The sequence below is a fragment of the Lepidochelys kempii genome, chromosome 17 (assembly GCF_965140285.1).
Source record: "Lepidochelys kempii isolate rLepKem1 chromosome 17, rLepKem1.hap1, whole genome shotgun sequence".
In the NCBI taxonomy this organism is placed as follows: domain Eukaryota; kingdom Metazoa; phylum Chordata; order Testudines; family Cheloniidae; genus Lepidochelys; species Lepidochelys kempii.
The window spans coordinates 13,680,036-13,707,638 of NC_136396.1; the positions used below are offsets into that span (position 1 = coordinate 13,680,036).

General features: G+C 41.7%; 1 protein-coding gene across 3 annotated transcripts in view; it reads right to left on the minus strand.

The window, feature by feature from the left end:
• Positions 1-3,996: 3,996 nt before the first annotated feature.
• GALNT17 (polypeptide N-acetylgalactosaminyltransferase 17) overlaps positions 3,997-27,603 on the minus strand; it is a 281,455-nt gene continuing 257,848 nt past the window's right edge. For all 3 annotated transcript variants that reach the window (XM_073315115.2, XM_073315116.2, XM_073315117.2), the window contains 5 exons: positions 22,540-22,725; positions 19,360-19,497; positions 17,583-17,678; positions 7,867-8,034; positions 3,997-7,210 (listed from right to left, as the gene is read on the minus strand). In XM_073315115.2, coding sequence (XP_073171216.1) covers positions 7,082-7,210; positions 7,867-8,034; positions 17,583-17,678; positions 19,360-19,497; positions 22,540-22,725 — 717 coding nt within the window. In that variant the 3' untranslated portion in view covers positions 3,997-7,081. The remainder of the gene's footprint in view (positions 7,211-7,866; positions 8,035-17,582; positions 17,679-19,359; positions 19,498-22,539; positions 22,726-27,603) is intronic.

Below are 27,603 nucleotides of genomic sequence, written 5' to 3' on the forward strand. Positions count from 1 at the left end.
GAAAAGGAGGACTTGTGGCACCTTAGAGACTAACCAATTTATTTGAGCATAAGCTTTCGTGAGCTACAGCTCACTTCATCGGCTGCTACAGCTCACTTCATCGGATGCATGTAGTTCACGAAAGCTCATGCTCAAACAAATTTGTTAGTCTCTAAGGTGCTACAAGTACTCCTTTTCTTTTTTCAGTGTAGCTATGGTACCCTCAGAGATTGCCGCTCAAAATGCAGAGTTGTTTGAGGTTCATTGCAGGTTTCCACCCAGTTGAATATTAGTATTGCAAAACATGCTGGTATTCCCATATTCACCCTGTCTGAAGAGCATAAAAAGGAATTGGTTCCTGCAGATTTCAGAGTAACAGCCGTCTTAGTCTGTATTCGCAAAAAGAAAAGGAGGACTTGTGGCACCTTAGAGACTAACCAATTTATTTGAGCACAAGCTTTCGTGAGCTACAGCTCACTTCATCGGATGCATACTGTGGAAACTGCAGAAGACATTATATACACAGAGACCATGAAACAATACCTCCTCCCACCCCACTCTCCTGCTGGTAATAGCTTATCTAAAGTGATCACTCTCCTTACAATGTGTATGATAATGAAGTTGGGCCATTTCCAGCATTTCCCGCAGAGTTTCTCGGCTACCTATAAGACACTTAAACATAACAATAAAACCTAGTTAGAATAGCTAGGAAACCAGTTTTCAGGCTATTATCCATCATGTCTCAGAACATAAAATGATCACCAAGTGGGATTAAAAAAGAAATCCCTAGGGAGTTACTCATATGCATTATCTTTTATTATTATTATTATTTTGCCTCTCTCTGAACATCTGACATAGGCCCTTGCCGAAGATATTGCACTGAAGTAGAAGGACTGTTAGTCTCTTCTGGGGTAACAATTCTTATATTCCTTCCAACCAAACATTTAGCATATTAGGAGATATAAGAGCTAGTGCCCCAACTGTTAATTTGTTGACAGTACATATAATATATGGCAGACAATGAACTACCAAAGATCTCGGCCTGGAAGATGGGCCAGATCCACAGCTGGCATAAGTAAGCATAGCTACATTGGATTTATAGGGTCTGATTCTCATTTATATTAGGGTCCCCACTTTACACCAATTTGGCATTGTAAAGGGGCTTTACGTGGGTGGAAAGCAGCCAGAGGGTAAATGTGAATCAAGTCCATTCATGCTTATAATCTACAGACCAAATAGTCCAGTCCTTAGGCAAAACTCCCTTTGGGGTTAATAGAAGTTTTGCCTGTTTTAGGCCTGAAGGCTTGGTCCCAATCAATATAGAAGTCACTTTAACCACCACTGAAGTGCAACCACTTTTTGGAGAGAAACATTTATCCGTGCTCCCACCTCTGGAGAAAAAAAGCGTGGTCACCAAGGTCCAGAGCACAGAGTTTAACAATGTTCAGCAATGCCATACCATAGTTCAGACAGACAGTAAAGGGACCTCCATCCAGTTGAAACTATACTGGGAATTTGTGAAGGAATCCATCCAGGACACTGCAGTTAACACCTGTGTTCTTGAAAAAGAACCATAGGATTTTTAATGAGCACAAATAGTTAGAGCAACTGAGTCTATTTTTTGTTAGAAGTTATTTAGTCATTCTGTTTCTGAAGCAACGTAATTATTTTGCTTCTATTGTAGACCCTAGTCCCCCAAACATTTACACACATTAGTATCTTTATGCACCTGAGTAGCCCCATTGACTTTACAGTGCTGTGTAACTCTTCCCTGTAAATGTTTGTAGGACTGATTTTGGCAACCATCTCCCCCAAATAAATACCTCCAAAGTGCTCAACCCAACTTTCAATTTTCTACCAAAGCTGAAAATTCTGGAAAGCTGGGGAATCTCTCAAAACCTTGCCTTTCTTCACTTGTCAGGTGAATGGGGCTACAAGGGGGAGAAATTCAGATCAGCGAACCTGACAAAAACGTAATCTGATTGTTTATGTACATTTACAAAACACTTTGGTTCAAATGAGGGAGGTCTGGCCCCCAGTGGATTATTCAGCTAGGCTTGGAATTTCAGCTGGGATTCCTAATGGTCACATGAACTTTCTGTACGTTGCATACAAAAGCAAAACCAAGGTCTCATCTACAGTTTTCGTAGTTGCTTCCGAGCGCTCGGTATAGGGATTTCACAATGCTTAATTTCACACTGCATAATGGAGTGCTTAACTCCATACCCATTAGCAGTGGATGAATGCCCAAATTACTTAGTGGTCAAGCAAAGAGGCTTTTCTATTGGGAGTTCATGAGTCAAACCTGACTTTGAAAGCAGTCGAACAGTGAAGTTTCTGAAAGCTTGGCTATCTGCCCAGGGCAGTGGCAATAAAGTTACTGCTAAAGTGTTTTGACTGTAGGAATAAATGCTCATTTTTGACTTTGAAGTTCCATAAAATAGGTTGGATTGTATAGTTCTCTCTGGCCTAGACTGGTCCATCATAAAATTAGAAACTTACAAAACTATATGGCAATGACAATGCAGGTGTTCTTCCATTAGTCTTGTAATATCCCTTAAAAGAGCTTTTAGCATAACCCCAAAAGCCCCTCCCCTGTGTGTGTGATGACTTACTCACAAACAATACCTCTGACCAGGTGATTTTTCATCTCCTCAGTATATAATTTCATTATCTTTGTGACTGACAGACCATATGGAGGGATGGAATGGCAAATTAATCTGTATAAGCAATCTCCCTTTCATTCTTCTTTTTCTAAAATTTAAGTTCCATTTCTATAAAAAAAACAACCCACCTTTGTGTTAAATAGGGAGCAGAGGATAACGAGTCCCTCCACATTTCAGTGGCATCCAATCCTTTCTAAATTACTTGAGAGGCAAGCCACCTGGACACTGCTTGTTGAAGCAATTAACTAGAGAGAGAGATGCAAGATGCAACATTTAGATCCAGATCTGTAAAAGCACCAAAGTTTGAATCTCAGGTTTTGTTTTTGGCCTGTCTCTGCATTTTACAATCCTAAATGTAAGAACTTTAAATGAATACAAGAGGTAAAATCCTGGCTCCATTTAAGTCAGTGGTAAAACTCCTGTTGACTTCAGTAGAGCCAGGATTGCACCCAGGTGCTTGTCTGCTGAAGTTTTCTTCTTGATCTTTTTAAAGCCTTCTATGTATGCTGATTGGAAACCAATTTAGGGGAATTTCTTCCCTCTTCCCAAACCTATATCCATTTGAATACCAAATCAGAAATGCCTTGTTCACTTCCAAAATCCTCTTCACTTTTCATTTTCTTACATTTACTTATATGATAATTTATAAAATGATAATATCAAAGAGCTTCAAAATACTCATTGACAATCTCTTCTTAAATGGAATCCCATTACAAAATAAGTCCCGTTTCTTCCCCAGAATCATCTCTTTCAGACAAAGCCCGATGCAAAGAGATGGGTCTTAGTGGCTGACTGTATTACTTCCTGGTTCTATCCAGAACTGGAAGCAGAAGCGATAAAACAACAGGTTCTTCTCAAGCTGTTTCTGGTCAACAAGAAGTACCCAAACTCTCACAGAGAACTGTCTTCACCATGAGATCAGCAGTCCAAATATCAAGACTCACTCGGAACCCAGTCCTGCAAACACTGACTCAATTACATAAGTAACTTTACATGTGTGAGTAAAGCATTCTACATGCCTAAGTGTGGCAGGACTGGCCTCTGGGTTTGGAATAGTCATAAAAGTTTCAGATAAACATGCAAACTTTTGGGGTGGTTATGCTGAAACATTTTGAGTTCTCCCAACACTACGCAATACATGATTTCCACGGCTGACCTTTAGCAAATGAATTGCTCATTTAGAGATAATTGTACTGCATTTATCATTAATTTTGTCGCATAACCCTCCCCCGCCACCACCGCAAGTTTTTTCAGTGAAAAGTTTCTTGGCAAATTATTTTCGTTACCAGGTGGCAATGAACAAGAGGGGGAAACTTACAGACATTTTAAAACATACACATCATGCTGGTTTTGTAAGTGCTAAAATTTATTACACAAGAGATGATGCAACAGCTAATAAGAGAGCAAAGTTTTACAATGACTCCGTACTGTGCAATTCAGGATAACTGAAAGATTTCACTTCATTAAGGACAGCAAGGGTGAAAAAATCAGAGAAATGCCAATGGGGAGTCTTGTCAAGCATGATTGAACAATGATGTTCATTGCTGTAGAAGGAACAATGAAATACATCTGCTTCTGTTCAATAAATTACTAAAACATCAGCTATAAACCTGTTGCATGGCATTGAAAATGAAACTCATTAAACATCAAGGTAGCTTCATCATGACCCGAATGGAAGACAGGCACGAGTGCTCTGCAGCAAACAACTCTGGGTACATCCAGTCTTTGGGAATGATATTTACACGTACTTCTCATATATTAATATATTTTATACTTACCCTGACCAGAGGGCAACCAGAAAAATTATTATTCTGTGAGAAAGACAAAGAAAAGAGGTTCCCCCCTCCCCACAACAGACACAGCTTGATGTGAAATGAATTCTTTTAACGTTCATGTGAACATTGGTAACTTGGTTTGTCACTATTCCCCCTTCTCAATTACCCTGACATTGGGACCCAAACGCAATATCTGGGGGTCACCTATCATGGCTGAATAAATTGGGTAGTGCATATTCTTGTGGTTGAAAATTGAGAACGTGACAATGCCACCTTCACTGTGTTGCTGTAATTAGCCTTGATGGCTGCCAGAGCAGGAACTTGTGGCAAATCAGCATTGAAACAAACTACATTCATTTATCTGTTTACCTCCCTCCCCTGACTTAGCCAAAGCTCATGAAGAATCACAGAGGCCAGGATTGTGGCAAGCAGGGATACACCAGACATGGTACAATGAATGTGCTCAAACACCCACCACAGGGAGTAGGACTAAAGCACTACGAAGATCAGGGGTTTTTATTATTATTTTGTCTTCATTTGTCACGAGTGTATTTTTAAAATTAATCCCACTGCTTCACTCAGAGGATTGCCTTGGTAGGATCTTCTCTCCTCTTACTTGTTCTTGGCATGACCTGCAAACAAGCATAATTATCCTCACTTTCAAAAGAACAGCAATAGGATAAAGAAGAATTGCAGGAGAGGCAGTTCTGGTGCTGAAACTCCAGTGTGGAGCAAAGCAAGTCAGCTGCTCAGCATGCTGTTGGCTGGTCAGCATCTTGCTGTTCAGCTGATTGGCTGCCCCTTGGGAAAGAAGACTTCCATTGGCCATCCTCACTAAGAGCACACTGGACTGGTCCTGCAATGGGGTAATCATTTGAAATCAATGTGAAGGAGCAGCAATCACTTTGGGGGGAAAACTGGAAGGTGTTTTTAGAGGAGAACGCATTCAGGAGGGTGGTGGTGGGATTTGGCTGCCATTTGGCAAAGGCGTGGGAAAAGGAGATCCATTCTGCATGTGGTGGGTTACTGCAATTGTTAGAAGGTGGAAAGTACAGGAGATAACTACTTTAAACAGCCTTATAGACTGAAGCAGGGTTTTGCTGTTGCTGGAGGAGGCATACGTGTTAAGTGGAGGGGGAAGCAACAGAAGATCATATTTTTTTTATTTCAGCTGATTTAGAGTAATGAAAGAATTGGCATGAGATAAGAATATATGAATGGCCACACTGGGTCAGACCAATGCTCCATCTAGCCCAGTTCCCTGTCTTCCAACAGTGGCTGGTGCCAGGTGCTTCAGGGGGAATGAACCGAACAGGGCAATTATCAAGTAAGCCATCCCTGTCATTCAGTGCCAGCTTCTTGCAAACAGAATATAGGGGACACTTAGAGCACAGGGTTACATCCCTGACTCTTGTGGCTAACAGCCATTGTTGGACCTATCCTCCAGGAACTTATTTAATTCTTATTTGAACCCACTTATACTTTTGGCCTTCACAACATCCCCCGGCAACGAGTTCCACAGGTTGACTGCATTGTGTGAAGAAGTACTTCCTTATGTTTGTTTTAAACCTGCTGCTTATTAATTTCATTGGGTGACCCCCTGGTTCTTGTGTTATGAGAAGGGGTCAATAACACTTCCTCATTCACTTTCTCCACATCCTCCCTTAGTCGTCTCTTTCCTAAGCTGAGCAGTCTCTGTCTGTTTAATCTTTCCTCATATGCAAGCTGTTTTATACCCCTTATATTTTGTTGCCTTTCTTGGTACCTTTTCCACTTCTAATGTATCTTTTTTGAGATGGGGAGCAGAACTGGACACAGTATTCAAGAAGTGGGTGCACCAGGGATTTCTGTATTGGCATTATGATATTTACTGTCTTATTATCTATCCCTTCCTTAATGGTTCCTGACCTCCTGTTAGCTATTTTGACTGCCCCAGTAAACTGAACAGATGTTTTCAGAGAACTATCCATGATGATGCCAAAATCTCTTTCTTGAGTTGTAACAGCTACTTGAGACCCCATCATTTTGTATGTATAGTTGGTATCCTGCTGTTGGGAGAGGGAAATCAATGGGCTATTTGGAGATGCCTTTGAGACCTGTCACTTTAAAGCATGCCTGTCCCAGGATGAAGAAGAAGGTGGATAGGAGAGAAGAGACATTTAAAAACACCTAATGACTTTAACTCAGCTCACTTTAGGCTTCCAAACTTGGCAATCTTTTTCTGTTTTAGACAGACAAATGCTCTTGCTTGACAAGTGGGTTTGTCCAAGGTCTCTTAACTCTGGTCCTGGTATAAACCTTGATGGCCCTTGCTAAGAGCTTCAAGTCATTTGTGAAAGCAGCTCTTCCCCGTCAATAAACCATCCATAAGACTGCACAGGTTTCATTCCAGCAGAAATAAGTGATACCTTGAGAGCTCTTGCTAGATGAAACTAACAGTTCTGACCCAATTTCACCCAGTTGGAATCAGCTGTGAGAGACTAATAAACAATAAAAAAAACTCCACAAATGCCCACTTCCCCCAAGGTCCTCTCCTGATACCGTGAATAAAGCTCTGTTTTTATATTTATTTCCAAAGCTGTGAAAAGGATCCCTGTCTGATTGGTCCAAGTCACTTGTGTTGTGAGTGAAGCTCTTCAGACTGCTCTGGCCCTTACACCTTTACTTGATGAAGTTTTTAATTGTCCATCTTTGTCCCGTGCAGCTGCGAAGAATTAGGTCAATGCCGGACATTCCTTTGCTCTCCACTTCCAAGCAGCGCCCAGTCCCCTTATTCAGGATCGCACCATTCTAAAATCAAAGATATAGGTAAGAACTTTCTGTGTAGCCAACAGGTGACTGCATGCCATCACTGGGACAGGGACTATGTCTTCCTCTGGACCTGGTAAGTGCTTAACACTTGGTGGGCGGGCACTAAGGCAAACTAAGAAATAATGTCCATTAAAATAATCCATGAAATCCTTCAGCCCTCAGTGCATACATCCCTGCCACTTCAGCTAACTGAGAAAATCTGTAATCTGCAAGTAGCAGGGTCTTAACCTCTGTGTGAGGGAGACATGATCACACACGTTTAGCCAATATATTACACACTCCCAACATAGACAAAGGCAATTTTCAGTCTCTGAGGTCTGCCTGATCCTATTCTGGGATGCCATTTTGTGACGAATCTATGGCTGCATGGCGTGAATATCGATTTCTGGGCCTTATGCACCAGCAGTACAAGACTTAGGAAGAAGGAGAAACATCCTTAATCTCACCAACGTTAAATTGTTCTTAGGCTGAGCAATTTCTGTGAGAGTAAAAGTAGCAAAGGGGGCACAAAAACATCTCCTCTCGCAGCATGTTGGCTCGTAGCCCCTACCTCTGAAGAAATGCTTCCTCCTTGCTATAAAGACGAGGCATAGGTAAAGGGAGGAGAAGCAGGCGAAAGCCCCAGCCTCACAAACCTGTATGAAATTCCAGCGTTTATGGAGGCTGCTCTTGACCTTTTCACAATCAAGGAGCTGAGGGAGCCGGCTTTTCATGTTATCCACCAGGCAGCGGGTATCTGGCAAGAGAGTCGTGGTCCCAAGGGCCCCTAAGTGAAGAAATCCCTCCTTGGTGTAGCGGGCAAGCTGAGGAGATGGGAGGAAAAAGACTGTTAGCGTTTCTCGAATGTCATTAGAGAAGAGATGCAGAGGGGACTGAGCTAGTGAGTACAGGAGATGGGCATGACATGCAAAAGCCTGTACTCAGGAAATTTCTAGCTCAGTTTTGCAGACACATGCAGGTGACCGGGGGTGGGGGTTGTTTGATACCTAAATACCTTTATGGATCTGAGCTTTAATAACTAACAACCCCCTGGGGGGGATCCTTTGGCCTTTATTTGGTATTGATACTATCCTAGTCATGGTGGTTTTAGACTGTAGCCAGTTTGGGTCATGCTGGACCATTCTATTGATTCTGAGATGCTTAGCTGTGGGTTCTTCTTCTGACAACTAAATGCCTTGTCGGTGTGTCCAGAGCAGCCCTCCAGCTATGCTAGGCATAGTTAGAAAATAGCAGCCAATAGGTAAGGGTAGCCAAGTGAAGGATTTGATTTGTGATCACGTCCCTCACGAACTGATCCAATCTTAGATCCCCCATATTGTTCACCATATGTGTGTACAGCTATAGATGATATAAAAGCCTCCTGGTGTGACCATTTCCAACACACTAGAGTATCCGTCAGTATCCTGCTAATGCATAACTGTATATCTCGTTTCCCCCATGCACCCTGAAAATTCTGTCTGTTCTGGAGGAAATGTTGAATGATAGCACCAGAGGAAGGCATCAGAGCTGTCTTGTCCTCAGCCATGGAAAGAGTGAAGTCTTGCTACTGGTCAGAAATTAGCTATAGGAAGACAACTGCCCCCCTCACGTCCCTTCCTGTTGTTTATTGTCCAACGATCTGCATTGTTGTTTAAGAAAAGGCTGATATTTGCAAAGTTTAAAAAAAAATATTTCCCTAGACGTATTTAAATTCACAGAGTAAAAAGAGATGAATGACAGCAGCCTGCCTTTTATAATTCAGGGGAAAGGTATACACAGCTGCTTATTTAAATTATGAATCAATCTATTATCCAGCAGACAAATGAGAAGTATTCAGCACATTAATTAACTGAATATATCTGTGACCCAGATGCTTAAAGAGAGGCAGTAAATCACACTGGGAGTTGTGGTTATCTTTGTTGGAATAATTAAACATCCAAAATCAGGTTAAAAACGATGTAAAGGGGTTTGACTTGAACCAATAAAAGCAGATCCCGCTGATTAAGGTATTTGTTTCTAATTTCATCTTTACTTCACTATGTTGGATTTAGACATACAAGCGCATTGCTCTGGGTTGGCGTGCATGATTGTGTCTCTAGAGGCTTGTGACTATAACAGCATGCTATTTATCAACAGCTCATCGACTCCTTCAGATCATTTGGCAGCGTTGTGGTGTGTTTGGTGCTGAAGTTCCCAGGTTTGCTCTCCAGCTGGGACAAAGGGGGCTGGATTCTGACTAGAACTGGCTGAGAACAGGAGAGGGCTATGCAATGCCAAGCCGCCACTGCTGTATGATTCCTTAAGAACATTATACTAGTGTCGTAAATCTAAGCAAGACCTAAGCTATAACTCACAACAAAACCCACTATCCCCCACCATTCTGCCCACCATGCTCTCCTTGCACTGAAGAAAGCTCTGATACAGTAAAACACATGACCCTTTAGCTGTAACATCGTGATCAAACTTCCCCTGACTGTGCATTGACAAGTTTTTTCCCCTGTGGTTTTGGCCAGAGCCCTCAGTTGTGTTAGGGTTGGGTCTGTGGAACAGGAGGGAGCGCCTTCTAGAGGTTAATGCAGCACCATATACATCAGGACTGCTGGGGTCTATTCCCAACTCTGCCACTGACTCATTGAATAGGCCCTGGGCAAGACACTTAACCTCTCTGTGCCTCAGTTTATTCATTTGCAAAACAGGTATAATGCTCACCTGCATCACAGAAGCTTAATTACTTCAACTCTGCAAAGTGTGATGAGACTGTCTGGCAACAGGGCTACCATATGAACAAAGCAGTAGAATTACTCTAAGAGCAAATCAAGTATTGCAGAATGGTGAAATTCTGGATTATCTGTTTTTATTGGCGCTGATGTTTTTGTTTCAAATCCTCAGCAGTGAAATTCTTGACTGACAGTTTGTGTTTTAGTAAAGCAACCAAACTGAATTAGTATTTGAACAGTAGCTCACAAATTTTTCAAGGACTAAAAAAATCCATCTGCAAGCGCATGCATGCAGTGCAAGTATTTTTCTTTATGCCGCTTTTAAAACCTTAGTGACCACGTATACAATTATTGTATTAGGCATCTTTCCTTTCATTATGTTTGGCAGCTTCTCTTTAGCCTGTTGGCCTAGTGCCCACAAGGCAATAAAATTTCTGTGCTTAGATGTTATCTCCTTTTGAGGTGGGAAAAGCAACTAGAGCAAAAATCAGATCAGGTCCTGAAGGCAAGGGACAATGGGAAAATGAAATAATCTGAGGAACAAACATGGATCTTATGAGAAATCGATCAAAATGGATATATTACATGTGCAACCTATTTGGTATAATAGCCAGATAAATAAAGCCCAGATTGTATTTCTGGATTGACTTCAGCGTATTGCATACTATTTGATCTACCTCACTGTCAACCAAAACAGAGCTTGCAATTGCTTTACTCTTCAGTCTTTTTCATCAGCTCAAAGCGGAGGACAGTTATTCCTGGAAAGTATCACTGCTGGAAAAGGCTGTTTCGGAGAGTTAACGTTGTGCACGTGCATTGATGAGTTAAATAAGTTTAAGGGTGTGATTTTCAAATAAGCTCCAGTGATTGAGGAGTACAAATCCCCTTGTGTTCTGAATGAAGGATGCATGAAAGGTGTGATGTTTTGGTTCTAAAGTTAGGGCCACTATTGTTGAAGTTGCAGTTTTGGTGCCCTCAACTGAAGTAACGTACTCTGCCTTCAGCGTAGAGGTGTGGGTAGGGGGGAAGGAGACAAGTGTATATGGGCAAACTGGAGGGAGGGGATGCAGGACCTAAAATCTATTTTATAACTAACTACATGGCAAGTTGGCAGCAGGGTCCTTTAGCTTGCAACAGGGGTTGGACACCCTCTGCCTTCCTCCAATCCCCACAGCAAGGTGCGGGGGGCCTGACTCCTGTAGTCCCAAAGCCAGCTGTGGCTCCAAGACCCCTGGAGGCATTGTAGGGGGCTGGCACCACCAGGGCTCCCTTGTCCCAGCCCTCTGCTCTTCCCAGGCCCCATTCACCTGCAGAAGTGGAAGATGAAGGCCCTGTGGTCATGCAGGAGCTGTGTTGCTTGGGGGGCCTGGCCCACACCAGCTGGCAGAGAGGAACCATTCAAGGCCATGGCCACATGCAGGTGGCAGCAGAGCTTGCCCCTGAGCCAGGGCAGCAAGTCCCCCAGGGAACCTGGCTGCAACTTGCATGCAGAGCCTAGGCCTGACTCTCACAGGGAGCCTGGCCCCATTCCCCATCTCATCTGCCTCCACCACTGCCCCTCCTCCTCCCCCTGGACTATATGCACTAGCCCACATTTCAACAAGGAGATTGCATAGAAGTCATGGGGAGTGTGGGAAGTCACACTTTCCACAGATCAAAATGGCAGGGTGTGAGATGTTACTTCTAATGGATGTACTCTACACTGCTAACTTCTACAGGCCACCTTGTTCATATTCTTGAATGGGTCCCCCACTGGCAAGGACTGACCATGTTGCAGAGGAGTATGGACATCTCTAGGGATTAGGGAAAAGGAGAGGAAGTAAATCCATAGGAATTACCATATAGACCTCTATGAGTAGGTCTACACTGCATTACAGACCCAAGTGAGACCCAGGCTTGTGGACTTGGTGTTTCTAAGCTAGTGCTCGAGCATCTATACAGCACTGAAAGCCTGGGTTTCAAATTGCTGAACCCGAGTCTCTCAGTCATATTCATGTGACCCTTCTGACTTGAGGCCATGGCTTGACCTGCGTTCACATTGTAAAACAGAGCTTGGACCGGCGTCTCAGTGGGATTTTGGGGGCACTGATCAACCCCCTCAGCAGTGTCTGAGAATTTAGGTCCTGAGTGTACGCTGACCTGAGTGAGACTGATCAGTGTGGACAGAAGGGGGGCTTGAACTCAGACCTGAGCCTGCATTTAGCGTGCAGTACAGACCTACCCTATCAGGCCACTAGGATGTGAGGAGTTCTAGAAAGGGGGAGAGAGAGAGAAACAGGGGAAAAGGGAAGAAATCCAAGAGGAACCCTTAAGAAAACCAACAACGATCTAATGACCAAACCGTTAAAGGAAATTAATATGGAGTGACACTGCCTCAGGCTCACTGCTGACTTTGGAGAAGGTTGAACATGTCCACAAGTAGCCCCATAAGACTGTACCTCTCAGCAAATGCTCACCAATGTAAGGGTTGCACAACCTAACCCTCAGATTAATAAGTGAGGATGTGCTAAGAGCCTGGCCCTAGAACCTCCAAGTATCACTATTCTAAATCTCTTTCCAATCCAGAAGGGGATGGTGTAACCATACCTCTGTTGAAAGGGGGTGGCAGCTGCCTGTGTTTTTAAGAGGGAAGGAGGGGGTAAAGTAAAGATTACATAATTTAGCTAACCTGTAGCTTCTGCAAATTTAAACAGTTGGGTAAGCCTCACACTCTACAAATGCACTGTTGCATCATTCAGTTTGATCTCCTCATTTGTAAACCTGACATTAACAATATACACTCTTTGATTACTATTTCTGGCTGATTGCTCCTCGGTGATGGAAGAAAGTTAGACTTCTTCGGACCTGGGAAATAAGTCGTGATGATGTTCCTTGACTATCAAAAAATAATATAGAGTTGTTTAGCTTTTTCTGCAGAGGCCAGCTTCTCAACTAGCCACAATACATAAAAGAGTACAGTATTTTCTTTTTTAAACAACTCAATCTAAATGCTACTTGTCCCCCAATGATACACCATTCTTCTGGATTATTTCAGTATTAGTGGCTTTGTCCCAGGGTCCTGCTGCTTAACAAGTTTGTTTGAGGAAAACATTTTATCCTATAATTAAAGGGAAGGAAGGCACTGCTGGATGGACATTATCTTGTTTTATAGTGCCTTCTATTATGCCAATATATCACCACAGTTCTGTCACTCCAATGACATTACTGTAATACATCATCAAAAATACTTTGCAGTAATGATATATCACTTAAAAGATGCAGCTAACAGAAAGTGAGTCCAAGAACAGATTCAATTTAATTACAGGATAAAGGGATTCTTCATCATTCACTCTTGGTGATGAATTAACCTAGAAATGAATGAAAGCCTTATATGAAAGAAGAGAGGAAGGAACGCTAAAGGGAAGATAAACAGAGGAAACAACAAAAAGGGAGACAAATGCGGCCATAGAGATACTTTGAGCAAAAGCAAAAAAAAATCTTATCGGCAATACAAGCTGCACTATGCATCTGACCGCAAGGCTCTGAAGCCAGATTGCATTTTACCAGAACACCAAAATCACTGAGCAGACATATCTATCTAATGCTTTGGCTTGTAAATGTTTGCTTTATGTGCCCAAATGCCATTCTCTTTTTTTGAGCAGCTGGGCATACCATTAGATGCCCACATTAATTGGGGCTCATTGTTTCTTTCATGGTTTGGAGAGGAAAGGAACAACGTGGATCAGAAAGAAAAATCTGCTTTGAGCTGGTTTCCTTGAGCCTGCCAGTCAAACAAACAGTAATGCAACATTTTAATGCAGATCACCACACAGGAAAAGAAAACATCATTAAGTTTAATAAAAAAAAAAAAACCCCAGTGGAAGGAAGAAATAACCTGCTTTTAGTCATTCATCTCAAAGTCCAAGGTTAGCAGGCAGTATCAGTTTAGTTTCTCATAGTCAGAAACTTAAAGGCATAAGCTTCCGTCTACAAAGTGCAATATGCAGTTTGTGCATAATTTGTTATTAAATGGCACATTCACAACAGTGGCTAAGTTATACTTAGTAAAGAGAGCTACATCATTGGGTGATCTAGTTTATCCTTCCCTTTGTACAAAGAACAGGATATCCATCTTCGCCTTAAGGCTTAACTGTGAATTGATCCCATGCTAGGTACAGGTGGCCCTACAAAAGTTTTCAGTTCAGCTTCAATGCGAGCTAGTATCTCATCACGGAGATGTTGTATCCCATCACTATTCTACCCTGGTGAATCTTCAAAGGTCAGGCTGGAAATATTTTGAGGATGGCTCTCTTACGGCATTTCTGGCACATGGGCAAATGTTCCAGCTGAAGGCCAGAAGGGAAGACTACTTGTATCTGAACACATCAGAGCCCGAGATTAACCAGGGCCTTTACAGCAAGGGAGGCTTCTATTTATTCATTTTCTTGTGTATTTATATGGCCCCTTTCATCATACTGTCCAATCGCTGCATAACCTTGAATATATTTATCTTCCCAAGACCCCTTTGAGGTAGCTCAGTGCTGCTATCCCAATTTTACAGATGGGGAGCTGAGGAGGGGGAGAGAGACTAAGTGATTTGCCCAAGGTCACAACTGAAATCTGTTCTGGAGCTGGGACTTGAACTCAAGTCCCCCCAAGTCCTAGGTTAGTGCCTTAACTCGAGTACCATCTCTATGGTAATAGTGTTGGTGAACCAGGTGCCCTGAAAGGTGAGCTGAGCAGCTGAGCCCATTGCTGGGCACACCACGAGGGCCAATATCAGGCCCATTCTTTGGGCAAGTTACCAGTCACTGGATCAAGTCTACCTGACACCAGGGCCTTTCTGTAAACTTGAATGCTACCATAATCATCTCCCCTTTCATAAAATGGGAACTCCTTTGTAAAGAGCTCTATTATGGACAGATGGGGAAAATACTATAAAAGAGCTTGATTATTATATGCAAGTGCTACCACAAGCGGGAGGAAGAGAGACTATTTTCAAACATGACTTTGACAAACATCTCTGGTAGACTATCCTACCACTGCTAAAGCTACAGTATGGAGCCAGAGCATGGCTGGAATCAGTTAAATAGGCTGGAACAGCCTTTTGCTCAGCCAGAAAACTAATGCTTTAGCTGCAAATCTTTTCAGTGAATTAATTACCTCAAACAAGTTTAGGAACCTTTTGGTCTTGCAGGAGACCTTTTTGCCCCCCTCGCACTCCTTTCTGGTGTATGTGAGAAATTGATTTCCTTAGGCAAGCTTCTTATTATGCAAATATCTGGTGAGCACTTACTGTGATGGTCTTTATTGTGTTATATTTCAGAGTTTTGATCTTAATGAATGCAATTGCAGCCCTGAGCGCTCTCATGTAACACTGATGGAAGAAACAGCAGAATAAACCTTAGAGCCTCCCTTTCTCACAACTTCTAATGAGAACCTCATTGACCAGAGAATAGAGATGCTGGCTTACAGAACAACTGGGACCAGGAATTAAGACTTCACCCGGAGTCCTTGTGGGATACTTATGCACTTTTTTTTTTTTTTTTTTGGAGATGAAGAAGGCTTGATAGGGAACTTACTTTGTAGGTAGGAGTGAACTTGTCAAACAGTGGCAGTTTATAAAGGCACCTTGGAGCTCAGATTCTATTCTGCATATTTTTTTATACCCCCTTATTCCTGTCATATCGGAATGCTTTTCAGTGATGCATTAATCAAGGTGTCATGTGTGGCTAATTTTGTTGCTCATCCTCTGCCCAGGGCAAGAACTGTGTGGCAGTGTAGTGCTTTGCTTGGGTAGAGTTGTTTTTAAATCTACCATTAGAAGACATGGTCATGTATAGGGTGATATACATGATGCTGTCCATCTGGAAGACAGAGGGAATCAAAAAACTAAAACCAACATAGTAGAGCAAGGGAAATAATAATATACATCACATGCAATAAAGCTCCCAGAGCCTCTGGAAGGATAGTCAGTCCTTCCTCTCTGAAAAACCCCACTCAAAGGCAGATGACTTGCCTTCTAATAAATAGAACTCTACCTGGATGTTAAATATGCCTAGATAGAGTGGATCTTGGCACACTTATGGTCCAGGAAAAGTTTTTCTAGCAAAAGGCAAATGATGTAATCCCTTCAGTTCAGATGTTGAGCCAGAGGCGGTAGGGTGAGTAATGCCTGACCTGATTGTTCAGTGCTATGCACAAATTTTTAGTAAGGTAAAAAGGGGAGCAACAGAAGAAAAGAGAATTATGACAGATGAGATGCTGGCAGGTTTGCCTTCCCAATTCTATCTGTAGCCAGTATCTACTGGTGCATTCATTCTCTGAGCACATTGACTGTGGAACATGTGATCTGTATCCTTTCCACCTCACCTCTCACTTGATTATGCTCATATAACGATGGGTAAATCTCAAGCACTTCAGGAGGCTGAAGTTTGATGCACACCCAAAAACTTGGATCTTTAGCTAAATTATCTGAAAAACCTCTTGGGTGTATATATAGAGATTGGGCTGCAGATCCCATGAGAACAAGCTCCAACAGACCCTGGGTTTGGTCAGGCAGGAATTTCATGATTTCTGGTGTCTCCTGCTTTTAGTCAAGCAGGAAAAAAAATGAAACAAGTGGCCTATTGTATTATGGCTCTTTTACTGCCAGAAGTATCATGAACTTGCTTAGGACTCTTCATTCATATCCCACCTCAAAATGCCCTTCTTCCATGGAGATGAAGGAAGGTGATGACTACCTGGCACATGTGACCAGGACTGTGATCCCCGGTTAAGAGGAAGCACAAAAGTAGACACACAGGTCAGAATGAGAGAAGGATGCAAAGTAACAAAGGAGCCTTGGCAAGTTATTCTTGGAGGCTTGCAGATCTTGGAAGCACAGCATAATCCCCCAGTTTTAAAGATGGATGCAATGGCACTGTTTGTGCTGTACCTGTTCTATGGCAAAACATAGGATTTCCAACTCCAAGGCTGTCCAGCCAGGACTATTCAACTGTAGTGAATTTACTAGGTTTCTTTTTAAAGTATCGAAGGATAAAATTATATCACAGGCTAAGGTAAGCCATCATATCACAAACGCACACCATGACAACAACAAAAGTTAGGGAACTGATCTTTAGCCCAGAAGGTGATTTGAATTAAGACAATGGTCCAAAGAGTCTTTTGGTTGGCCCATACTTTCTTGGGCAAGTAAGAGGTGTCCTACAAGCATGAGGCTAAGGTCTAGTAAGGCTTCATCTTAAGCCTTACCTAGTTGAAAAAAACAAACAAACAAACAAAAAAAACCACATTCTAGTTATGTCATCAGAAAAAAAATTCCACCACCGTTTGCTTTGTTTTCCCAGGGGTCTCTTTGTCTTGCTGGCATATGAACAGAAAAATAAAATGCCTTAAAATGTGTTGCATGAGGCATGTTCGATTTTGCCGATTGGCTATTTGCTTCGCCTAGCTCTCTCAAGATTACGGTAATTTAATTTAGAAAACTGCTCTAAGTAAATGGAAAAAAAAAACATACCCCCCCCGCCCTCTTCATTCTTAACAGGAAGACCAGCCTTGTCATTTGAAAGTCTGAACGGATCAGACCCCACCTCACATCTTTATTATGCTTTGCAGCAATCTCGGCCGATTCTCTGTTATTTGTGCACACAGTACGACAGAAAATAAATCCTAACCTGAGGTCCCCAGCCGTGGCACGGATACAGTATTGCTGTGTGGTTCTCCTGCGGACCCTGGTCAAGACATACCTCTTTCGCTTTGTTGTTACGAAGCTGTAGAAACAAACATTGCATATTTACGTATCCGTCCCTTACAGGAGGGAAGACTGGAACTCATGATCACAGTGAAGTCCCTGGCCTTTAGTGTTATGGAAAAGAAGATGCTTTACACATCGTTGGCAATAGGTTTGTGTGCTGCATATGCGATAGTTTTAATAACTTGCATTTATACAATAGCTACCACTAAAAACTATTGTTTACTGACAGTTGCAATGATTTCAGTTGCCTCTGTATTTAGGATATGAGACATGTGTGGTGATATGTTTTCAAGTCTTCCACGGTATGGTGTGGGGGTCAGGGTAGCACTCTTTATTCCTTATGCTGAAGTGCTCTAGAAGCCCTGAAATAAAATTCAGGGTGTCTTATGTGGGTGCAATGGAGTGTGGGGGAAGAAGGACACCAGGAACCCTTTTCATGCTACCATGAGAGAGCAGGATGGGATCCAGGCCTAGCGATTAGGCAAAAGTCCCAACTCCTTTGCCCAGGGGCCCAGAGGATGCAGTCAGCCATCTTGGATACATGGTCAGAGCTCTCTGCTCTTGTGCCCATGTTGCAGTTGGCAGCAAGCACTGGCAACACCCCTTTTTGGAAGAGTAATAGAGGGCATAGGGGTCAATGCAGTGCTTCTTGTGGGCAAGACTGCAGAGTCTTTATAGCTTTTAAATCATCCAGATCATAATGCTCACCTAAGCTGTGGCTGTGAGTGAAACTGGTGCAGTCTTGCCATTAGTCAGGCATTTTTAAGGAACTTAGGAGAAGGGTGGTAACGGAGAGGTGGGCAATGATGTACACATATGCTACTGGTCTGAGGGGGGGTGGGGGGGAAGAAGAGAAATTGAGGAAACTGAAAAGAGCTTTTAAGGTCAAGGAGAAGCTTGCACATACTAATACAGACATTGTGTTAAATTTATACTGTAAAGTGAATGAAGTGTTGAGACATGAGTCAAGCAATGAGATTTGCTCATGTAGTCATTTGTTCTCCAGAATCTCCCCATACAGACCAAGTGAAGTTATAACACACATTAAAAATTCCTGTCTCTGTTTTCGGCTTAAGACATAACATTGGTGCAGGACATGTTCTTGGGATTCATGACCAGCTGGGATCCCTGGGCAGTTTTGGCAACTCTGCCCAGGCAGTCACTATTCCATGGGAAACGAACTGCAACGGATCATTATTACTTAATTACTGTGAATAGCTGTTTTTATAATTCTCATGTGATCCTAATGCCAGTCAATACTGAATTCCATCTCTTTACATGGCACAAAGGTATGGCTTTGGGGCAAAGGATTACACCCTATAGAGCACATATGTCCAGGCCCCTGCAAACTGGCAAAAGATAGGTCAAGTGTAAGTTAAGAAATTACTACAATAGGACAGCACATTCCAAAAAATATTTTTTACACACACGCGCTTATCCAATGGAGTTAGAAGGGACCATGCACAGTATTGTGGTAACTATTTACATTTTAGAGTATGTATGGGACCCCAAAATTGGGAATGAACCTAAAGCTCAAAACATTACAGGGAACGGTGAACAGATTCTAAAATGCAGCTCTTCAAGTTCATCTTGAAATGGGTTTCTGATTAGATACACATTGGCATGCTCATGTGTCATTTCTCTATACAGTACGATACTTATTGGTGTGCGTTAAGAACATGCTTTGTCTTAATTACCTCCCCATAGGCAATAGTATTATTGTATCTCCTCATTTCTGGGTAAACATGGTCCAGGTACCACTGGAAATTCTTACACTTTAAGCTTTTTCTTAATGCTTTTCTCTCCGAGACATCCCCAATGTCAATGCCTGGATTCTGAAAAAGACAGACACACGCAGCACCTTAGGTAAGAGTTTATTCTTGCCATGTTATTTAAGGGATTGGATTTCCTTGAGTTTTGATATGGTTGCTGAACAGCTTGAAGATTTCCAAGCGCCGCTCTACATACAGGTGAACTATGCTATTTTCAACCCCCCACCCCATCCATTTCTAAAAAAACCCTTGTCCAAGCAGGTTAATAGAAAGGCAAGTACCTCATAGCCACAAACAGGAAGAAATATACATTTTAAAAAAAGTGTTTAAAATCATTCTTTCAATTGTCAACACCTCAGTACTCGACAGATTGAGGTGAAGTGGGCAGGAATTCAGAGAAGACAAATAAGATTTAGGAAGCTGGAAGAACTGATTTTGAGGAAAGATTAAGAGACTATTAAAGTCAGTGGGCTTTGGATCAGTGCACAAAGTGTTCAGAAGAACTTAGTTCCCATTTAGGCACCCAAGTAAGAGTCCGTCTTTCCAAAAGAGCTCAGTGACCAACGGGCTGATAATCTGGCCATAGGTTATTAGAGTGGGAGGGACTGAGTGTTGAGCTCTCGTGAAAATCTGGCCCCAGTTGTGAGGGCTGTACGCTTAAAAAGCTGTCCCTCCTAAAAGAATGAAATTTGTGAAACTTTGCTAACAGATGGCTGAAGAGCGAGCATGTTTAGGAAGGTGTAAAAGAGACTCAGGGCATCATGGGGGGGGAAAAAAACCCAAGAGTAATAGAATAAAATTATGGAGACAATTAAATTTAGGTTGAACCTCAGGAAAACCTCCTGACAACTATTATACTTGAAATAGTCTCCCAAGGGAAACAGTAGAAGCCCCATTACTTGTGTTGATTTGAAAATGAGTAAAGCTATTGTATATGTCCCAATGTGAACAATCCTACAGTGGCCAGGAAAAATGACTCAGATTATTCCCATCTTTAACTTCTTTAAGTAATTTCAAGAACTAGAGTAATAGTTTGGTCTGAGAAATTAGAGGCATGATACAACCATCCTTATTCCTTTAAACAGGTGTCTTTTATACTTTTGTATTTTCAAAGTTCATTAGATTCAGTCAGGAAAGCAATTTTCTAGGACAACACTTGTAATGATCTTCTAAGGAATTGTTCACTCTGCTTTTCAGAAGAGAGCATTATAAAATGGTACCAATAAGTAAAACTAAATATGATTCAATTTAGTATAAAATCTGGATGAAGTGAGCTGGGATGATGTGCTAAGCAGGCCCATAAACCAGTCAGACTGAAATATTCAGAGCATGGCGTTTTACACTGAGCAAACATGTTCCACATTTTATATAAAAACAAAAAGAAGGGGTCAATACATATTTGCACTGAGGAAGTTTTGTAATGGTTATGAACAAGGTACTTTCAAATTAAACCCTCACAGGGTGACTAATAATGCCCAAAGAAAATTCCTGAACCATTTGAAAAAAAGACTCAGCTGCTCTTTTAAGACCATTTCTAGTGAGATTCCCTCTGCTCCTTAAGCATAGAGCCCTACTGCCCTCAAAGCTTGGGATCTAATTTTCTACTCTCCCTGGTGTGCTCCTAAAACCAAAACCACTCAACTCAAATGCAAGCCCCCCAAAGAAACTTTTATTCACTTGCCTCTTACACAGAAAGGTCTAAGGCTTGGGTCTGAGCCCACTCAACTTGCTTAGAACCCTGTCCCAAGTTAGGCAGGAATGACTGCAGTTACAGCCTAAGAAAAGCCAGAAAGCAGTCAGACTCCTGATATCTTTCCTTCTTCATCACAGGCACTTGGAGTACTCACAACACTCAGATCATATAAGCCCCAGCTCATCTGTTTAACAGCATTTTAATTAGAGACCATCTGCAGTCCCCAGCACGTCAAATCAGGAAACCCTTTCAGAAGGTTAGTACCTAATCAACTGCACTGAGGAAATACTCTTTGTTCTCTGACAAAGAACAAAGGCTATGTTACTGTGTGTCCAAATGCCAGTAAATCTCCTCAGACTTAACCTTTCTTCAGACTACAGTCTGTAAACTGGCCCACAGAGGCAGACACTTATGCCTGTGCAAAGTCCTGCTGAAGTTAACGGAGTTCTGCACAGAAGCAGAGGTTGACCCACACAGATCAGATTGCAGGAATGTAGCCTTTGTGAGTAACAAAATTGCTGCAAAGCAGAGTTTCGGAAGCTCCTGGCTTCTAGCTTCTGCAGGGAAGCCACAGGAAGTTGTCACAAGAAAGGATTTAACTAAGAAGTTTTTGTTAAAACTCAGTGTTCAAGCATTTATGTGAAATAAACATAGCCACCAAGGATATCACAATGTATTGTACTATTTAGAGCAGCTACACAAACACTAATCTGTTGGAATTGGAGCCCATTTCATGAATAGCTGTTCCATTGTCTTGGATGTTTGTGTATCTAAGGCATCTGTAAACATGGTTTCTAAATGCTGTTTGTCTCTAAACTGTAAGATCTTCAGGGCAGAGACCCTGCTTAGCCTATGTTTGTGAAGCACTGTGTTCAAGGCTGGGAACTTGGAATAGAAATGGTTTTTCCAACAATTTTTGTAGAATACATTCTCAACAGAATGAGCTTGGGCTACAAGTTGGAGAATTTACAATGGTGTTATTATGGAAGTGATGGATTCCTGTTACTATGGGTCTGTGGAGCAAGGCATGCAATGTACATTCACCACATGAAACAGTGTGTTAAAAAGACATTTACTGACTGTGCAGAAAGATTTGATCATTTGCTATCTTTAATCCCACAGAAAGACTAAATTTACTGGGTAACGTCAGTGATATAAATACACAACAAATATGAATTGAAGCATGAGGCAAATAAATTGCGTGTTTAATCTTCAGAAACAACAAGCCAGACCCTCAGCTGGTGTTAATCGGCATAGCTCCACGGACTCCTATGTCCTCCAGTAATAGCTCCGTTGAGGGTATGTTTATTTACACCATCAGTACCATGATGCAAAAAGACAGCTACGTACTGTTTATTTAAGATCTTAAAAAGATAAGAGTAAGACTACATGAACTGAGGGAAAGGCTGTACCTCCAGTGGCAAGTTCCACGCAATGTAAACGTGAGACTTGTAATCGTCCATCCACACTTCGGCCACTCGCAAAGCATTCCGCTTGGTGTAGAAACCAATGTTATTGTTGTAGGGCTTCTTCTTGCGTTCAATGTGAGCGACTCTGGAGCATGGCAGGACTTCCATGCTGCCACCACACAGCCACACCTGAAACAGACCAGAATAAGACATGCAACACATTGGTTTAAGGACTGAGTTTTCAGATCAGAATCCAGCACGTTAATCTCTGCTGCTCTCAGAGTTCAATCATCCAAAAATGGAAGAGAAGGAGAGAGAAGGGCTGTTTCTCTCCCTCTCCAGTCCCCCACCCCATGAACTACCACAGTCTGTTGACCAGCGTGGATGGCAGTGTCGTCTGATAAACTGAAAAGGCTCTGTAATACCTTGGAGCCCAATCCTTGCAAATACTGTCAGCGTAGTGCTTACCACTGTAAATCCTAATTAGACTACCCATCGTAGCAAGCATTCTGTAGGGAGAAATCTGGGCCCCATTTAAAATCAATGGCAAAACTCCCAATGGACTTCAGTGGGGCCAAGATTTTGCACTACATTTGGTAAGTGCCTGCAGGATTGGGCCCTTAGTTTACATGGCTGTTACTCTTGACCAATAGAGTGTACACACCACTTTTTATTCAAGTCATAGTGGTGTGTGACGTATCAGCATTATTGATGCTGTCAACGGCACCAGAGGTCTGGAAAGGGCCCAATCCAAGCTCACTGACTTCAACTGGAGACTTTCCATTGGTTTGGATCAGGCCTTGAATTCAATTCTTAGCCATGTCCAAACCTGGGAATCTGTTGGGAAGGAAGCAAAGCGCTAAGCCTTTTCCACAGCTGTAAGTGCCTACGGCATTCTGGGTGACCAATGGAATATCGGCAATGTTTGAATCTACAAGAAAGGTAACTCAGTGAAACAGATTGTAGGGACAGATTTCTCTAGGAAACATTTGCTCATGCTTCCCCCGCCCTGCCTAGGGTGACCAGATGTCCCAATTTTATAGGGACAGTCCCGATTTTTGTTTTTTTTTTGTTTTGTTTTTTTTTTAAATATAGGCTCTTATTACACCCCACCCCGTCCCAATTTCACACTTGCTGTCTGGTCACCCTACCCCCACCTAATGGTTTAAACTTCTTTAAATCACAGTTTATATTTTATTACAATAACTTCAAGTCTTTTCTCTCACACAGAAATGGACTGAGGCATACAACACAATATATTCTTCCCAGAAACCTTTATGTAAAGTCTTAGCATACCTGTACTCTACAATCCCTGCTTTTTCCCCCCATTGTTTTTCTCCATCTTAAATTGATAATGGATCATACCCAGGGCTCTAGGCACTGGACAGTTATGGCACAAACACATGACAGGGATGCCTAATGATCATGGTTGGGCCTATTTTGTGGTGTTATTCATTAATGTTTTGCATAATTATTACAGCACCCACAGTTTGATATTATTTCCACGCCCACCACTTTTTATTCCATCTGTGTTCTCCAATTTACATTGGCCTCTTTCTGTATGGCTCTAGATAGTGCTGGGATACCAGTTGCGCCATGCCAGCCCTGCTGGGTCAGATTCTGATCTCCATTACCCTGCAGTAAAAATCGAGATTAATTGCATTGGCCCAAAAGGCACACGATTCTAGGAGACATACGAAAAGAGCATATATGTGTATCCATTCAGAACTCTATGGCTACACGGAGGTGGCCCTTAAGAGCTCACCACTTGTATCTAGGAGATACTACAGTAAGCTGCTCTAGGAGTTATTCCCTTGCACTTTCCTACGTTAATAATGCCCAAACTGAAAATAAATATTTAGTTGTCCAAGGCAATTAGCCAATTTTTAAGAACCTCTGCTGTTTATTCAAATGGATAGGTTCAAACGCCTGTTTTCATGCACAAATGCAGAACTACAGTGAGCAAGTGCGCATCTTCCAGGAACACCCTGTAGCTAGTGCTGTACCTTCCTTGCTCTCAGCAGCACATACACCCTATGTATTATTTGTATTCCAGAAGTTCCCAGGAGCCCAATGCACCTATTAGGGTCCCACTGTGCTAGGTGCTGCACAAAACAACCCCCCAACACACCCCAAATATACCCTGATCCTGAGGTTTGCCCTTGACTTCAAACACCACCAAAACAAAGACAGAATTCAGAATTGTGTCACTTTTCATGCATCTGAGCATCCCTGCGAGCATATTTTATTTCAGAACCACCACATTTCAGTGTTTCCAAAAGGAAATATTATGGGATTTCAGTTTCAAGACAAATTTTCAGATTTTGGCTTTTCATCCTGATTGAGGACAGAATAATTCTGACAACATGAAAGTGTTCACAGAACTAAAATTCTTTTCCGCAAACACTACTACTTAGTAGGCTTGGGATGCAACTATTATGGTCTTGTGTTTTACTCACAATCACAAACTTTTCATAGAGGACAAAGTTTGTTTCAGGAATAAATGTACAAAAAATGCACAAACATATGGTAGTAAACTAAGGGATAATGTCTCAGGTATCATTTGAAGGGCACTGATGTGTGTATGTATACACACAAGTCTGTTGCAGTAAGATCAATAAGGTTTATTTTTAAAAAGGAATTATAATATGGATGACCATGCTCTATGCACAAATAGATCAAGCTGTCATAATAAAATAAAAATTGACACATCTCTACCAGATATTTCCTACCTGATGAGAACGGTAGCAGAGAGAAATAATTCCAATGTGATTTAAAACCAAAATTTGTTTAACTACTTGTATTTTTATAGAACTTTTCATCCTAGAAACACTTGTATCTAAGCCTTACCAAACTCCTGTGAAGTAGGCAAATATTATTAGTCTTCCCATCTGAACAATGAGGACAAGGCACAGAGCAGCTGTCACTTGTACTTGCTCACACAAAGCCAGATTGGGTTTCCCTTACTGACACTGGTGGGTAGTGAAGTGGCCGCACTGAAGTGGCCCAGAGGGACTAGGCAGGGAATAGAATCCAAGTGTCTTGCCTTCCCTTCTTGTACACTAAGCATTAGATATACTTCTTTCAGTAAGTTCAAATCGATCTATTTCATGCATATCTATACCCTGTTTACAAAGGACTAACAGTAACTTACTTTGAACATGGAGTTTCCATATAGGTGTTATTGGAGCAAAGAGAACAATATCTGGACATCTTCCTACTGAGAAGTACAGGACTAACCTTCCAATTAAGCCATCTTCCCAATGATCCCAAGAGCCACTTAATGTGGGTCTTAAAGTGACGCAAGTGCTTGAAATGCCATAAGCCTTTAACACACATTAGTACTTAAAGCCACCTATATGTTGCTGTGTCTTAACCTGCCTTAAGTCTTTAGACAGCTTTGCACATGTAATTGAGAAGTTCATTGGAAAGGGCTGTGTTTCATTTACTCTTCACTTATATCCCTGTTGAGTGTCTCTCAGTTAAGCTTTCAAATAATGGGGATGGTCCCCAGGGAACCAGTTTAAGTGGATTTCCCAGTTAAGTGTATAGAAATCTAAATGTCTAGATCATAGCAAAAAAAACCCTGTGCCACCATGAGGCATTGTTTGCTACAATAACTCATATTAACTAGTTAATGTGTCCCACACAGTTATGTTGACTGTATGGAGGATTTTTCCATTACTCACAGCTAATGTTTGATCCACTGAAAGGGAGAACATAAACCAAATCACAACACTTAGATCAATGAGGGGAAAAATCCACTTTTAAATTAAGTCATGTTTGGCCATTTAACTTGGCAGTGTCCTTTGTACATATAGTTACAAAAGGAGCAAATTGTGTGTGTTAAAAATATGCATGCTTAGGATAGAATGCAAGTTTCAAAAGTTTACTATGGTATATTTCCTGGTGGGAAAAAGAATCATGAAAGTCATTATTTTTCAGCATAAGACTCAAATATGCAACAGCTATTAGCCAACCATTCATCCATCCAGAAAGAAGTAAAACTGGATGCATCTCCCTCCACTAGTTGATAATGGTGACTATGTAACCTCTTGTCTGTCAAGCATAGAAAGCCAGGTCATGGGGATACTAGAATGCATAAATAATTTTTTTGAACTAAGCTCTATAGAGCAAATCTCAAAGAAACAAATCAAAAAATAAATCTTTCACCCACAAACCTTTGAAATACACAACAAAAGAGTGGTGGGTGATGCATTTCCAATTATCTTCCAAACAAAAATTTATTGCCTTAGGAATTAATGAGAAGAATATATAATGATTTGTCTTGCATACTGACATTTACTAATGATGTTGAAATGATATCAGTGATCTCTTCTCTAGACGTTTGTCATATGTGAGAAGGAAAAAAAGTGGGGCGGGGGTGTGTGTGTGTGTGCTGGAAATGGCCCAACTTGATGATCACTTTAGATAAGCTATTACCAGCAGGAGGGTGGGGTGGGAGGAGGTATTGTTTCATGGTCTCTGTGTATATAGTGTCCTCTGCAGTTTCCACAGTATGCATCTGATGAAGTGAGCTGTAGCTCACGAAAGCTCATGATCAAATAAATTGGTTAGTCTCTAAGGTGCCACAAGTACTCCTTTTATTTTTGCAAACACAGACTAACACGGCTGTTACTCTGAAGCATGAAAGAACCACTCTATGGGAAATGTCAGGCAGGTTCTTTCCAGAGTTAAAATACTTGCACTATTGGTTGTGATGGGGTTTTTTTGTTTTTGTGTTATGCCAGACCTCAGCGTTTTTCAATGGAATTCATCCTGACAAGCAGGTAGTGTGCATCTGGGAAGGCTCCATGCAATCGTTTCAGTTTGCATTTTCAAAATAGGAGAGGCATTTTTACATTGCTCTTGCTGGAAAGGGAAGCCATTTGCATTTATTTCTCTCAAATGACAGCTAGGAATCATTCACTGTGCTTGTCAGTATCTTTATGTTTCAGGATATTCACATGAGTGTAAGGTCTATGCACTCAGGACTGAGATGGGACTGGAAGATGAAGCACTCTGTAGCCTGTTAGAGAAAAAAAGACTCTGTGCTGTCTGATTGCC